This window comes from Podarcis cretensis (genome assembly GCF_951804945.1).
Source record: "Podarcis cretensis genome assembly, chromosome: 13".
Classification (NCBI taxonomy): domain Eukaryota; kingdom Metazoa; phylum Chordata; class Lepidosauria; order Squamata; family Lacertidae; genus Podarcis; species Podarcis cretensis.
The window spans coordinates 37,728,759-37,744,505 of record NC_137182.1 but is presented as its reverse complement, the minus strand read 5'-3'; the positions used below and the strand labels follow the sequence as shown (position 1 = coordinate 37,744,505).

General features: G+C 50.0%; 1 protein-coding gene across 2 annotated transcripts in view; it reads right to left on the bottom strand.

The window, feature by feature from the left end:
• TTYH1 (tweety family member 1) overlaps nucleotides 1-15,747 on the bottom strand; it is a 65,684-nt gene that overhangs the window by 13,840 nt on the left and 36,097 nt on the right. For both annotated transcript variants that reach the window (XM_079950405.1, XM_079950406.1), the window contains exons 3-7: nucleotides 10,102-10,213; nucleotides 8,103-8,323; nucleotides 6,000-6,095; nucleotides 3,584-3,656; nucleotides 3,189-3,264 (exon numbers count right to left, since the gene is read on the bottom strand). In XM_079950405.1, coding sequence (XP_079806531.1) covers nucleotides 3,189-3,264; nucleotides 3,584-3,656; nucleotides 6,000-6,095; nucleotides 8,103-8,323; nucleotides 10,102-10,213 — 578 coding nt within the window. The remainder of the gene's footprint in view (nucleotides 1-3,188; nucleotides 3,265-3,583; nucleotides 3,657-5,999; nucleotides 6,096-8,102; nucleotides 8,324-10,101; nucleotides 10,214-15,747) is intronic.

Below are 15,747 nucleotides of genomic sequence, written 5' to 3'. Positions count from 1 at the left end.
TGGGCAATTTCAAAAGTCTATATAAGGGCTTGAACACCATTGTTCAGGGTTCTCCTCCCTCCTGCGTGTGATGAGTGGGGACCCTGTTGCAACAGTTCCTTGAATAACGATCAGGCTTACCAGCTGCTTTGCTTCTCAAATATACTCTGGTTGGCCTCTGTTATTTCCTCCTACTGATAGGGAACCCACTTAAGGACTCTATACAGGCTCTGGAATACCCCATAAGGGAAAGGGAGCAGTTTTTCTTGTAACAGTGGTTAGCCTGTGGGAAGGGGAGCAGGCAGGATTTCCACCAAGGCTGCAGCAGGGGATGGTTTATACTTCCCTGCATGATGGTCCTGGTGAAAATAGCCCCGCCTTGTGGGCACAGTGACTATTAATAATTTTAAAACCATTTCCAGGTGCTGGGAAGTAACCTCGGAGCTATCACTGCAAAGCGAGTGTTCCCGAGCATGGCGAATTGCGCTGGCTGAAAAGCTGACACATAATTATGGATTTTGAAGGGGGATTGGCTAATCCTCATGCATTTGACTCTATATGGCTCCCATTCTTATACAGTGGTACCTTGGGTTAAGAACTTAATTCGTTCTGGAGGTCCGTTCTTAACCTGAATCCGTTCTTAACTTGAGGTACCACTTTAGCTAATGGGGCCTCCTGCTGCCGGAGCACGATTTCTGTTCTCATCCTGAAGCAAAGTTCTTAACCCGAGGTACTATTTCTGAGTTAGCGGAGTCTGTAACCTGAAGCATCTGTAACCTGAAGTACCACTGTATTTTGTAAACACAGGTGTTTGGCCTCTTACACAAGGCAGGAGTCATGTTGGAAGGAAGCGCACTTCAGTCTATCAGCGATTCTCAACGTGTGGGTCCCCAGATGTTTTTGGACTACAACTCCCATCATCCCTGAGCTCTGGCCTTGCTAGCTCGGAGTGATGGGAGTTGTAGTCCAACAACATCTGGGGACCCACAGGTTAAGAAAGACTGGAATGATTATGTTTCTATGATGATGGCAATGTGTCTGTGGCATGTCACTCAGTTTCACGAAGGAGGATCCAGGGCTGGCTCAATGCGTTTGAGCACCTGTGGCAAACCACAAAATGATGTTCCTCCTCACTCTGCCAGGGAAGAAGGGGGGGGGGGCGGTAAAGAAGATCCACCTCGTGAACAAGGGGTGGTTAGAAACAAGGGGGGAATCAAATTAACCCAACGTTTAAACTAGGAATCAAGGGCCGTCGTGGGGCGAAAGCGGCTCACTCTGAATCGCGACAGGTGGGGACAGAGCCTAGGAGACCCCGGAGGGCAGCCCCCACCTAGGAAGGGAGGAGACCAGCAGCACCTCTGAGAGGCCACCACGGAGGCAGAATTGGGTGAGAGGGGCTGCCAAGGAGATGGCAGATCTAGACTGGAAGAAATGTGCTACTGATGAGGTCCTTGGAAGCCGGATTTGCCGCTCCTGTGGATCCTGCTGCCTAAGGTGGTCGCCTCACCTTGTCGGCCCTTGGAGGACCATGACCTCACAATAAGGTAAAGGTAAAGGTACCCCTGCCCATACGGGCCAGTCTTGACAGACTCTGGGGTTGTGCGCCCATCTCACTTAAGAGGCCAGGGGCCAGCGCTGTCCGGAGACACTTCCGGGTCACGTGGCCAGCGTGACATCGCTGCTCTGGCGAGCCAGAGCCGCACACGGAAACGCCGTTTACCTTCCCGCTGGTAAGCGGTCCCTATTTATCTACTTGCACCTGGAGGTGCTTTCGAACTGCTAGGTTGGCAGGCGCTGGGACCGAGCAGCGGGAGCGCACCCCGCCGCAGGGATTCGAACCGCCGACCTTTCGATCGGCAAGCCCTAGGCGCTGAGGCTTTAACCCACAGCGCCACCTGCGTCCCGCTGACCTCACAATAGGAGGGGATAAATAAAAGGGTTCCGTTTCATTGTTTGTTACTTTGGATAGTCATACCGGTTGTAGTTCAACGTATTTCTAAAGAGGTTTCTGCTTCCTCAGTGGAAGTATCTCCCCTTTCTTCCCCCCATGGGCTGTTGTGGGGGTTCTCCCCACCCTCCAAAGTAGGTCTGAGGGAGGCGTGAGATCAAAAAGATGGGGAGGAAGCCCTGCTGTGCTAGTGGGGATCCTTATGCTGGCCTCTGCTAAGGGAACCAGGGGGTTGAATCCAGCCTATTTATTATTAACTAGATGTCTCCACCAGAGAACCTCTGTTATAGGCCCATCAAGAAGCAAATCAAGTATTTGGAAAAGTATTACAATAACAAATATCTCCTGGTAGAAATAAAATGAACCTTGTAAAATAACAAATATAATGTTTTTTTGATATCTGATGCAAACAAAGAAAGAAATATAATAACTTGGAACTGTGTGTGAAAAAATTGTAGAAATAATAATACAATGAGTCTAATCGGAAGTTAAATATGTTTGTTTTGCTTTGGGGTTTTTTCTTCATCTTTCCCCCCCTTAGCTTCACTCCCCCCCTTCCTCTTCTCTTTCTTTTTTCTTTTTTGTGTTTCCTTTCTTGGTCTCCCCTTTTTTTATTCATTAAGAAAAAGATAAAGAGAGGAAAGTGTATTATGAAAACCTCAGTAAGTTAAAAGTGATGTTGTATAATTTCTTTATTAGTATTTATAAAATGTTAAAATTGGTTAATTGTAATGATTTGATGTTGCAACTACTGTGGTTCCCCCCCCCCCCCCCCGTTATCGTTGAACTCTAAATAAAGTTTTATTCTGTTAAAAAAAGAGAGAAGCGAATCAGCTGGAGAACGAATGCCCCACAAAATACCCTAGCTTTCAATTCTTGTAGACACGGATGTTAAGTCTGGGTGACAATCTAGATTGCCTGAAACAGGTTCAGTGGCAATTAGCCCAAGGAAGGCCTTGCAGCTGAGCCGGCAAGTGAGGTGTGAGTTTAAGCCAGGCTTTTCAGGTAGGCTTGCCAACTAACCAGTGGGGGGGGGCAGGGGGGAAGTCCCAGTCTGCTCCTGTGCCTTTAACAGCAGACCTGATACCTGCAAAATTTGGCATCGGAAGCTTTTCACAGCATGGAGATAAACATGATCGCTGGTGAACCTCTACACATCAGGCTTCTGCAATGAAGGCACAGCTTGAAAGTTGTCAGCCCTGCTCCCCAAATGCTAACCCACTTTGCTTTTTCCCGGGCCCCAAGGCACTTCCAATCCTACCTGGGCTGAGTCCAGTGCTGGCTTGGGTTGTGTTCATCACATAGCCATCTGGCTCAAAGCAGAAATCGCTCAGTCCCTGAAGGGAAAGGGGAAGAAACAAATGTCTCTTTGACTGCAGTCAGTCGCTAGCAGGATCTAAGCAAAAATGTGTGACTGCAGAAGGTGGAGTCCAGCACTTTTGACAGCCGTGGGTCACTTTGATAGGCATCACAACAGAAGGCTCAAAGCTGGGATGGTGGGGGCAGCAGCTTTGATCCGCAGGGCGTGGGAGAATGTGGAGGGTTCAAATAGAGATTTTTTTTTGATGGGGCGGACTTTGAAAGGAAAGAAATAGTGATCTGGGCACTGTCCCTGCCAAATGTATTAAGAGAAAACAACAACAGCCCCAAACTCACCACAGCAGCTGCTGTCTCCAGCCCCATGGAGCCCCAGCTCAGGATGAGGACTAGGAAACTCATGACAGTCATTCTGTAGGCAGGAAAGAGAGAGGAAGGCACTCAAACGGGCACTGGCGGTGGTGCAGTCCGGGCAGGACTCTGGGGCAGAAGCCAATGGCCTGGCTCAGTTAAATGAATATGAAGCATACCCTCTAACATGTACCAGTGCAAAAGCGGGATGCTTGTCTTCCGGGGCTGTGCTCCCATGCGAATCATTTGACCCACGTGAGAGCCGCTATCTCGCATGAGACACATGTCCGGCCGCAATCTCACATGTTTTTGGATCCTGAGCTCTTGTGTGTTTGGGGGCACCATGCTCGTGCATGAGAGCGCAGCCACCACCCCATGGGATGTCCTGATTTAATTGGGACAGTTGATGGATGTGACCCATCCATGCTGGCTCACCTCATTTGGCATTACCGTATTTTCCGCTCTATAAGACACACTTTCCCCCTCCTAAAAAGTAAGGGGAAATGTGTGTGCATCTTATGGAGCAATTGCAGGCTGCGCAGCTTTCGCTGAAGCCAGGAGAGCAAGAGGGATCAGTGCGCACCAATCCCTCTTGCTCTCCTGGTTTCAGGGATAGCTGCCTGAAGCCTCCTGAGCGCAGTGGGAGCACTCCCGCTGCGCTCCGGAGGCTTCGCTTCGCTGGATAGGTGCTGCACAGCTTTCCCTCTCTGCGCAGCGCCCCTTCAGCAAAGCGGGAGGAGAAATGGAAGGGGCTCCATTTCTCCTGCTGCTTCGCTGAAGGGGCGCTGCACAGAGAGGGAGAGAATATTTTTTTTCTTGTTCTCCTCCTCTAAAACTAGGTGCGTCTTATGGGTCAGGTGCATCTTATAGAGCAAAAATATGGTAATTGAAGGAGGACCATCTAGAGAGCGAGGGGGGGCATGTGATTCTAAGACCAGAATCTAACATGACATCACTATATCATGGGGCACTGAGGGGGCTGATGGGAGTTGTAGTCCAAAATGTCTTGAGGGCACCAGGTTGGCCAAGCCTAGTGCAGATGCAATCTGGTGTGAGCACGCTGCCTAATTACCATGAATGGGGATGTTGCCATGGTTTTGCTTCAAAGGGCTGCTTAGTTAGGATTTGACAAACAATTACTAATAGTCCTCGATAAGTTTGGATGGTGTACGGGAAACCCAGCTGCAGGAGTGCCTGGTGCGAATGCTTGGGAGACCGGGAGTGAGCAAGAGGGCTTAGAAATGGTGAAGACATCGATGCAGGAGGTGGGAAAGAGGTGTGGAATGGTGGCAGGGCCTTTTTGGTGGTGGTGGTGGGATTTGGAATAGTAGGGGCAATTGCCCCAGGTCTCATACACAGAGGGGCCACATCAGTACTGGCAGATTGTACCACTGGCAGGGGGGAGGGGAGGACATTGACAGAGGCTGCAGTGAGAAGGAAAGCGGGGGTGTTGCCTTTGTTAAATAATTGAGTCCTGTGGGCCAGGGAAAGCATCTGGGTTGCAAGGTCTCTATGGGGTTCTGATAGAATCATAGCACTGCAGAGTTGAAAGGGCCCACGTGGGTCCATAGCTGTCAACTTTTCCCTTTTCTTGCAAGGAATCCTATTTGGAATAAGGTAATTTCCCTTAAGAAAAGGCAAACATTGACAGCTATGCGTGGGTCATCTAGTCCAAACCACTGCAATGCAGGAATCTTTTGCCCAACAAGGGGCTTGAACCCACAACCCTGAGATTAACCTTGCAGGTCTACTCCTTTGCCTCTCCACTCGGGCTCTTCTGGGATACTGGCAAATGAAGTGAGTATTGCAAGCAGATCCCTCTCATCTAAAGGATCTTGCAGCGCTGCCTTTTGGAATGTCTCGCTACCCAGTTTCTGTGCGTTTCTGCACGGCAAACCTTTACGCTTTGATATTAAACATCCCCCTGTCCCCCGAGGGAGGGCCATACAGCTTCAAGCCCGCTGATGTTTCGTTTCAAATGGGCAATTCCTCAGTGCATCCTTGTTGGGTGCGTTTAAGACATGAGTAGGCAAACTAAGGCCCAGGGGTTGGATCCGGCCCAAATGCCTTCTAAATCCAGCCCGCAGATGGTCCGGGAATAAGCATGTTTTTATATAAGTAGAATGTGCCCTTTTATTTAAAATGCATCTCTGGGTTATTTGTGGGGCATAGGAATTTGTTCATTTCCCCCCCAAAAAATATACCGAGCCCCCCACAAGATCTGAGGGACAGTGGGCCGGCCCCCTGCTGAAAAAGTTTGCGGACCACTGATTTAAGACGTAAGACACCTTGTAGGTTTGCTCCCTTGTCTCCTTCCCTCCTCCTTCCTCCCTCTCCCCTCTTCTCAGTTGCCACCTCCCAAAACCAGCAGCTCCCGGATGTGCCCGCCAGATGGCGCACTCACACGATTACCAGCCACTTGATCTGCTTCGCCAGCCCCAGCAAGGTGAAGAGACAGATGATGAGGTCCAGCAGCAGCAGCAAAATGTAGGCCAGCCACCTGGGGTGCCAGAGAGCAAGAGATGGGAGTGAGGATGACGCATTCAGCCCGCTTCTTCCACCTCCGACCCTTCTGCCCACCTCTTCCCACTGCCAGGTTGCCCCCCCACCCCACCCCGGGACTGTAGAGTTGTAGGCAGCCGACTGTGGCCTCTGCCATTGACCCCTCTGTCCTACCAAGCCTCCCAGGCAGTGGTGCAGTATGCTAAATCCTGAAATTCACATGCTCTTCATGGCACCAAGCAGCAAAAATGGGTTTTTGACCAACACAGGCATCATGGCAAAACACTCCCTAAGTTTCCTTTCCAAGTCCTGTACCTCCTGCTTTGCTGAACATCCAGGCTGATTAGAAGACTTAAAAGCTTTCTCACTGTTTTGCTGGCATAGGCAAACTCGGCCCTCCAGATGTTTTGGGACTACAACTCCCATCATCCCTAGCTAACAGGGCCAGTGGTCGGGGATGATGGGAGTTGTAGTCCCCAAACATCTGGAGGGCCGAGTTTTCCTATGCTTGCTGTTTTGTGACATTTTTGTTGGTCATCATAAAGCAGTGGTTGGTTCTCAAACTATTTTTTCCCCTCTGGATCACGCTTTCAGAATAAAAAATTGCTCGCGCCCCACCAATTTATTTTTTTTAATTGATAAGAAATACTTTGGAAAACAAAAAGAAAACAATCCCTAGCAGTGCTTGATTTATAACACAGGACACAACTGCTTTATAATATGGTCATAGGGACATCCAGCAAGTATAAAACAAGGCAGCTACACATAAGAACATGGATCATTCCCAAACACTTGATGTTATTGCTCTCATCCTGAAAAGATATCTATCCATATTCTGTAAATAATAATAATAATAATAATAATAATAATAGTAATAATTTTTTACTATACCACACTGAAATGTCTAAACGTTTATGAGATTGCCCTCGAATCTTTCTGACACACTTGCCATCTTCTCCCGCTACACCCTCTGAGAACCACCGTCATAAAGGGACTTTGGGGTTTCCCACCCACCAGCCTGCAAATAATGAGTGGCAGTTCAGCCCATAGTCTTACAGACTAATGTAAACCTACTTTATTCTCTAAGCTTATTTGGGGCCCCTCTGGACTGGTGTTTTATTACGGGTGTGTTCAAGAACTTGTTATTGACACAGTGATAGTGTGTTCAAGGCAGGTTCGCTCTGTATTTATTAAATTGTTGTTCCCCAATCCTATCACACGGTGGCTATTTCAGAAGGGCCAGAACAACTGTGGTCCACAAAGGTTCTACGATTTCAGCAGGAAGTAATGGGATGTGCACTGATGGGAGATGTGGATTGTGTTAGGTTACAAAGGCCTATAGACAGCTGGTGTTTCTACTGCTGATAAGATTCTCGAGGTTGTTGTTTTGTTAGGGAATGCATGAATGCTGTGTTGAACTCTGTACTTTTCTTATTCCAAGTCGCCTAAAAAGTGTTTTTGTACTAATAAATCTGAAAAGCAACAATGAAAAGAAAACCTATGCTCCCTGGAGTACACTTTTTCTCATCATATATTGATTTCTACAGAAACCCTGTCTTTCTGTCAGTACTAACACCCACCATCATTTCCCAGTGCAAAAAAGGTAAAGGTAAAGGACCTCTGGACGATTAAGTCCAGTCAAAGGCGTCTATGGGGTTGTGGTGCTCATCTCACTTTCAGGCTGAGGGAGCCGGCGTTTGTCCACAGACAGCTTTCTGGGTCATGTGGGCAGCATGACTAAACCGCTTCTGGTGCAACGGAAGCCAGAGCACGTGGAAACGCTGTTTACCTTCCCACCGCAGTGGTACCTATTTATCTACTTGCACTGGCGTGCTTTTGAACTGTTAGGTTGGCAGGAGCTGGCAAAGAGCAATGGGAGCTCACCCTGTTGCATGGATTCGAACCGCCAACCTTCTGATTGGCAAGCTCAAGAAGCTCAGTGGTTTAGACCACAGTGCCACCTGCGTCCTCAGTGCATGCCCTTCTTCAGCACCCCATATCTCACCTGTAATCTTCCAGGTAGCCGATTTGTTCTGCTAGGACGCTGGGTGTGCTGCGTGCCTCGCCCCAGAAAGGGATGCCATCCAGCGTTTGCGCTACTGCCTCTGCCTGGCGGCGTGTGTTCCTCACCACGGCCACCAGCTCAGTTCGTGGGGACAGCGTCTCCTCCAGCTGGGTCAGCTCCCCCCGTACGGTCGCCGAAAGCAGCTCCACCGTCTCAGACACCTGTGGGTAGAAAAGAGGAGAGTCGCAAAGCGATGAGTAGGCAAGGAGGAGAAGCCATATGTGCCACATGGCATCGTGTGGCGTGCAGGGCCTTGGCACAGATTCGTACACCAGACGCCCGTGGCAAACGCGACACATTGTGTCCCATGTGCGACTGTTCACACCGGACCCGAGTGCCAAGCTGCGCTTCAAGAACAGGCTGTCCTTACATCAGCGACAGAATGACTTAACCACAGGGTTAGTCCTGGAGATTGGCTCCCATCTTGCCAGCACTGCAGAACCTTTTCTGCGCTATAGTGGGGGTTGGCGGGGTCAGGCTCTGTGACCTGGATTATGCAAATCAAACGTATTTGCTGAGATGTGTTCATTTCCTTCTTCGCACAGCCAAAGGGAAGAGGACATTTGAAAGTTTATCAATGGCTATGAGGTGCAATATGGAGGAACGCTTTTCCGCGTTCAGAGGCGAGACTCCCACTGGTTGCATCACACCAAGGGGGCCATTCGGTGAGCAGTGAAGACAGAGCGTTGGATTAGATGGACTCGCACCCTTGGCTTGCCAGATGCCATGACCTTGCCTTCCCCATAGTGGGAAGGAATCCAGCGTCGTGCTGTTCTAATGTTTTTTCGGTGCCTGTATTTTTGCTTACCCAGTAGAACCACCTCCTAACCCCGCACACTATTCTGGGGGTTCTCACAACCTCCCAGAGCCGATCTGAGGCATGTGTGTGTGTGTCAGTGTGCAGGGAGAAGGGGAGGGAAAGCCATGCTGTGCCAGCCAAAGTCATTGTGTGGGCTTCCAGTAGCAGGATGAGTTTGTTCAATCTGAACCAGTAAGTTTCCCCACACCTGGTGGAGGCTGTTCTATTAGGGCCCCACCAACGTCATCTCAGCCAGCCCCCACTGCCTGCCTTCTTCCTCAAAAGCAGCCCATAGGCTGGCGGACTGGCTGCCGCCCTTCCTGTTCCTCACTCTCCGTTGTGTCATTGTTGAACTTAACAGGAAGGACGACGAGTTGGCTCTGCCTGTCCTTGGCTCTGGCGCCACCTACTGTTGGCCTCCCTGCCTTCTGCCCAACCAGTCCCAATAGACACTACCCATCACTGCCTGTGCCACACATGGCATTCTCATTCTACTCACCTGCATCACCAATATGCTATAGGTGTTCACCTTTAACACCAAGCGCACTGGGCCTGCCCTTTCAATTTCCCTACAGGCTCTGCAGCTGACATCTCTGCATGCTGAGCAGACAGGTCTGAAGTGGGATCTCTTCACACATTGGGCTGGATGTGCTTAGATATCTCCTGTGCAAACTGGAGCCCTGATCATTCAGGGTTCTCGTTCATCTGTAGGATTGTAAGTGGGTAATAGCTGAATACTCAGAAATCTCCCCCTTTGGACCTTCTGTTCAGGGTGCTAAGGTTTCGGGGTGTAGCCAGAAAGGAGAGGGCTGGCTTGCACACCCTGATTCCTCCCTATACATGCTCTGATAATGTGTGGAGGTGAATGCCTAGACACGGCTTAGCGCTTGCGGCAATCTTAGCCATTGTGTGCCTTCATATTAGGCGCACTTGCAACATGTCGGACGCATGCTGTGCACATGTCCCTGGAGGGAAGAGGCATGAGTCAAATACCAGTGATCTAGTCACGGGTTGCTTACAGCCAATTTCAACCTGCGGTTCTTCTCTGTAAGTGGAGCACAGGTTAAAAGCATATTTAGGGGTAACTGACCATATAAACAAGTGCATGGGGTTTCCCCGCTTGTTCGCTCACGCACTCACCAGAGCATCGATGGAGCTTAGTGTGTGGTTGGTGTTCAGCAGCGAGTATGTGACCTGGTACACCCCATCGTTGGTCTCACTGTTTCCATAGAAACCGATGCCAATCCCAGCACTGTGTTGGGGGTGGAGAAAGGCAGAGAAATGGATCAGCATGCATGCAGGGTTTGCAGCTGGCATAACCCCATTCCCAGAACAAGGAGAGGGTGTCCCTTAAATCCTGCATGGCCCCATATCTGTGCTGCTCGTGCCTGTTTATACCGGGATATAAGAAGCAGAAAGTCCCAGCTGAATGAGGCCAATCACCCATCGAGTGCAGCATCCCATTCTCACAGTCTCCAAGCGGATGTCTATGGGGACTTGAACACAGGTCCTGCACAGCCCTCTAACACTATGTAATATGGAGCTAGAGTGGCCATGTGTCCTACTTCACAGAGGACAGTTCTCTATGTGAAGTACAGAGCCCAGTTTAACGAAGAACAGCCCTAAGGAGGCGAATGCGGGAAGGGCCCTTGAAGCTGGCCGTCAACAGTTAAGCACCTGTCAGAAGAGGCTCCAAAGAAGCCCCCAGCTCAGATAGTTTCCCACACTCTTTGATTTAGAGCTTGTGCATTAAACTGGAAATGCAGAAAGCGGGTGTTTCTCCTGCTCCACCTATGCTATATTCCGGCTCCAAAGAGGTGTTGATCATTGCACAGTCTTTGAATGGGGGCCTGCCGTGGGGCTTCTCTTGGACCCAGAGAAGGGAGAGGGGAGCCTGGAATCCTGGGACCCAGCTGACAGCGCACTGAACACAACATAGCAGGAGGCGAAGGTGAGGCTTTCCAAAGCAGGCTGGCGCTCTCTCCCTTTTGCAATCGCTTGCAACGTAGCCTCAGCATCTCGTGCCAGGCCCACCGCTGCCATGATCTGTGGCGAGGGTGGGCAAGGACGGGCAAGGGAACGCAGCGGGCATGTGTGGATGGTAACAGGCACCTGTGGACTGGGGGGGGGGCAGGTGCATATTGGATGTGCACTCATCCAGCCCGTCCTTGCAAACAGCCGTGTAGCCGTGCTCCCAAAGAACCCACGGCAGGAACAAGGAGGAATCCTCCTGCAGGCACAATGGAGGGAATCTTTGCCAAAGAAAGAAAGAAAGAAAGAAAGAAAGAAAGAAAGAAAGAAAGAAAGAAAGAAAGAAAGAAAGAAAGAAAGATGGAGTTGCATCAGTAGAAGTGCTAGTGCAGACAAGAAGAGCAGGAAGGGACGAGCGCAAAGATGCATTGGGGGAGCAGCATCAAGCCAGGGAGGAAAACGTCTAAGCTCCTTATGGCAACTGGCTGGGGATTGGGAAGGGATTTGCGCAGAGAGGGAACAAGTGAGTGTGAAAGGAACGGTGCACAAGAGAGACCCCGTTATCCCCCCCCCTTTCCTTCTCTCCCTCCCTCGTCCTGGATTGGGCCACCTATCTGCGCCTGGCTCCTGACAACCGCGTTTGCCCACCCCCTGGCTCGCTTCTTAACTGTAATTATGAGCATGCCGGGTGGGTAATTACAGTCTTTCTGGTAATGACACAGGCGTGCGCAGAACAGCTGCAACCAAAATGTATGGGGATTAGCACAAGAGGGACCAAAAATACCGGTGGTTCTTCCTTCAGTCAGAACTGCCCTTCTCCGCACATTCATCCACCTGAGCCACACTCTGAGGGGCAGTTCGCCACGTTCATGGACGGCTAGTTTTTGTTCTAATCTGGTGATTTTTTCCTAGGCTAGGGGTTTCTTGTTTGTTTGTATTTTAGTATTTTATCCAGGTTTCCCAGGATTATGTGCAGGATTGGTGATGACTCAGACTAGATGAATGCACAACTCCTGCTCTTCTTCCATTTATCTCTCACAACCTTCCTCCCTTTCCACCTGCTGCTCGACCCCAACATCCTTAAGGTAAAGGTAAAAGGACCCCTGACCATTAGGTCCAGTCGTGGCCGACTCTGGGGTTGCGGCGCTCATCTCGCTTTATTGGCTGAGGGGGCCGGCGTACAGCTTCTGGGTCATGTGGCCAGCATGACTAAGCCGCTTCTGGCGAACCAGAGCAGCCGTTTACCTTCCCGCCGGAGCGCTACCTATTTATTTACTTACACTTTGACATGCTTTCGAACTGTTAGGTTGGCAGGAGCTGGGACCGAGTAACGGGAGCTCACCCCGTTATCACAGGGATTCAAACCGCCGACCTTCTGATCGGCAAGTCCTAGGCTCTGTGTGGTTTAACCCACAGTGCCACCTGCGTTCTTAAATGCCACTAATTCAGTGATGCTATACTGACATTACATATGCTTATGCTTGTCAATAGACACTTTTTCTGATCCCCCATGGCAAGGGTGGGGAACCCGGAGCTCTTCAGATGTTGCCAGACTCTAATTCCCACCAACCCCTCTCAATGGTAGGGGATTATGGGAGTTGTAGTCCAGCAACATCTGGAAGGCCTCCTTGTGACTTGAACCGATTAGTTCATGCACTACCTTCTGGAGCAGGAGAAAAACAAAATGTTCCATCTTCTATGTGTCTCCCTTTTAAATATCTGAAGACAACTGTTATGCAATGCCTTTTAATGGTTATTTCTTCAGCCTAGACATACCTGCCTTCCACCTTTCCTCATAGGATTTGGCATCCTGGCCCCGCACCCTCTTTGTCTTCTAGACGCATCCCACTGTTTCTCTATCCTTCCTAAAATGGGCTACCCATTTTAGGTACTCCAGGCAAGGCCTGACCAAAGCCGATTAGAGGGGCTCCATCATTACCCTTTGCAGTCACAACAGTATATGGCTGTGTTATGCCTTTAAACTACCTTCGAAGCATATCCTTCCACTCAAAAGAATTGTGGGCCCTGTAGTTTATCCCTTATGGCGTTGCAATTCCCAGAAACCCTTAGCAAACTACAGTGACCAGTATTCTTTGAAGGAAACAAGGTGCTTCAAATGTGCTTTCAAGGTCTAGTGTGTACAGTACATGTTGATGCAACCCAGAATTGCATTTATCCTTTTAGCTGCTGTACTGTTGTTACACCAGTGTTTGAATTATGGGGAGGGGCATGATAAGCAAGTTCTTTGTGCCCCCTCCCCAAATTTGGCCAGATCATTGGTTCCTCATAACCATAGCTGTCAACATTTCCCTTTTCTTGTGAGGAATCCTATTCGGAATAAGGGAATTTCCCTTAAAAAAGGGAAAAGTTGACAGCTATGCTCACAATCCTGCTAAAAATAGTAGCAAAAGGGGCTTTTTGCAATAGGAAAGAGGGAGATCAGTCAGGCCTGTCCTCCCTTTGAGTCAACACTGAGTTATGCTCCGTGGGCTGAGTGGGAATCAATCCTTTTCAGGGAAGATCACTCTGACAGGAGTTTGGCTCCACACTGAACTCACTCAAGCAACCTCTCAACTAGTCACCTCATCTGTCTGAGTGTCCAGGCCCTTACATCCATTTCTGGCCAGCTCTGAGGATCCAAGGCTGGCGTCAGGGCCACGATCCTACCTTTGAGCGGGGCACCCAAGGAGGTTGTGGGCATGCCCGCGAGGGAAATCTCAGTTGGCATGCCCGGCCTGAGCTCTCCCCCAAATCCTGGAGCCAGCAGTGCATTCACAGATCCACCTGCTCTCCCTTCACACACCAAGCCCCAGCCATTCTTCCTTTCTCTCTCCCTTCATTCACCCCTCCATTCATGTACCCACCCAACTCTCACACAGGTCTTTGCCCACCCCCATCTTTGCCTCTTTCAGTCACACCAGGCCCTCTCTTTCTCTTTCTCCCTAAATCTCGTTTCTATGGCAACCACCTCCCTCCTCTCCTCTCCTTGCAGGGCGGGGGAGAGGCAGCACCATTCTCATGATAATAGAGCTTTTTCATTAGATGGGAGGCAGTTCCCAGACTGAAGGGTGAGGGGATAAAAAAAAAAACAACCAAAAAGCCATGGTGGGGGGCGGGAGAGTGTTCCTGGCTCCAACCCCACCCCCTCTGCAGACCCTCTCTATCTACCCCTCTCTTCCCAAAGGAGTCGGGAGTCTTGGTTCCCACCCTACCCTTCCCTAAACTCTCCAGAGCACATTCCAGTGGGACAAGAAAAAAGAATCTTGATATCTGGGCCTCAAGAGTCTCAAAATCTCCATGTCTGGGAGATTGGTCAATTACCTGTTCTGGACAGGTTTGCACTCCCTCTGATGGAGCGACTTTGCAGCTTAGGGGGACTCCCTGACCCATCTTTGTCACTGGAGGCTCAAATGAACTCTGTGGCTAGGAGAGCCAGCTTTGGTTGTGGCACCAGCTGTGACCATTCTTGGACCAGGATAGCCCAATGACAGTGGTCCATGCATGGGTAACCTCTAAGCTTGATTACTGAATGGTGCTTTCTGTAGGGCTGCCCTTGTCACTGGTCTGGAAGCTGCATCCAGTGCAGGAATGCAGCACCCAGATGGCTCACAACTTGGGCCCAAAACATCTCAATGTTGACACCGGGAAAGGTACCGGAACAGATCAACAGCCTGTCTGTGAGCACGAGGATGCTGTGATTACTAAGACCCAGCATGGGTCTCTCAAATACAAGTCATGCCAGACAAGCCTCTCTCATTTCAGGGGAATGCTAGGATGTAGGGTATCTTGAGTTCAGTAAAGCTTTTGACTAAGTCCCTCATGATGTTGTTATTTGTTTGGGGTGTTAAGCTGCAGGCCATCTCCTCCGATGCCTGGATCCAGCAAGTGTTAAAAGCTAATCAAGCCTTCTAATTCCTGGAAGGGCCAAGCTAACTTCCTGGTGAGGTGATGGGGGATTAAAGACAAAAGTGAGTGAAACCATGAATGCAAATGTTACCTTTATACAGGAGGCAAGTTTACACCCACCAACACCCCTACCCGTCTTCCATCGAGGCAACCAAGAGGCATGGTCAGGGTTCAAGGTCAATGTTCTAACCCAGCAAAACCCTCAAGGAGGGTATGAACTAGGGCTGGTGAGGGGTGTGGCCTGTAGGGGGAAGAGTTTGGCTTGGGGAGAGCTCCAAGAGTTGGATAGAGAGGGCTGAATTTGCCCCCAACTCCCGGCCAGAGGTTCCCACCACAATTCTGGATGGCTAGCATAGATTAGGGTTTGGTGGCAAGATTGTTCTGTCTTTGGGACAGTGATGCTCACTAGACGCCCTTTTGATTTGTAGTTGCTGCTGGTGCCTTACTCTGTTCTCCCAAACCACCCATCTCCTCCTCCTGACCCTCGGCCCTCTTCCTGTTTCCATCCACTAGAACTCTCTCCCACTCCAGAGGACCCAGTCAGTCGTCTTGGCACTTCATTTGGATGAGCAAATGACCATTTATTGCTCCAGGCAGGTTTCCGTGCAGAGGACGGGTGGCATCTGGCTGCTGGAGCCCCCGTGCCTATCCGTCTGGAAGGGTTATTTCTCCCTGGGCTGGATGAATAAAGGTCCTCATGCTAAAAATATATCCTAGCCACCCGCTCTTTCGATGCTCTCCAAAGAGCAAAGGGATCGCATAGGTTACCCATTCACGCAATGTGGGGTGAGACGGACAGTTCTGTGAAATGTAGTCTTAGTTCAGAGATAGCAGGGATTGAATGCAGCGGAGAAATTAAGCTTAGGCTGTCTCTGCAACCACAGCCTTAAACTGTTTTTTTCCTCCCTA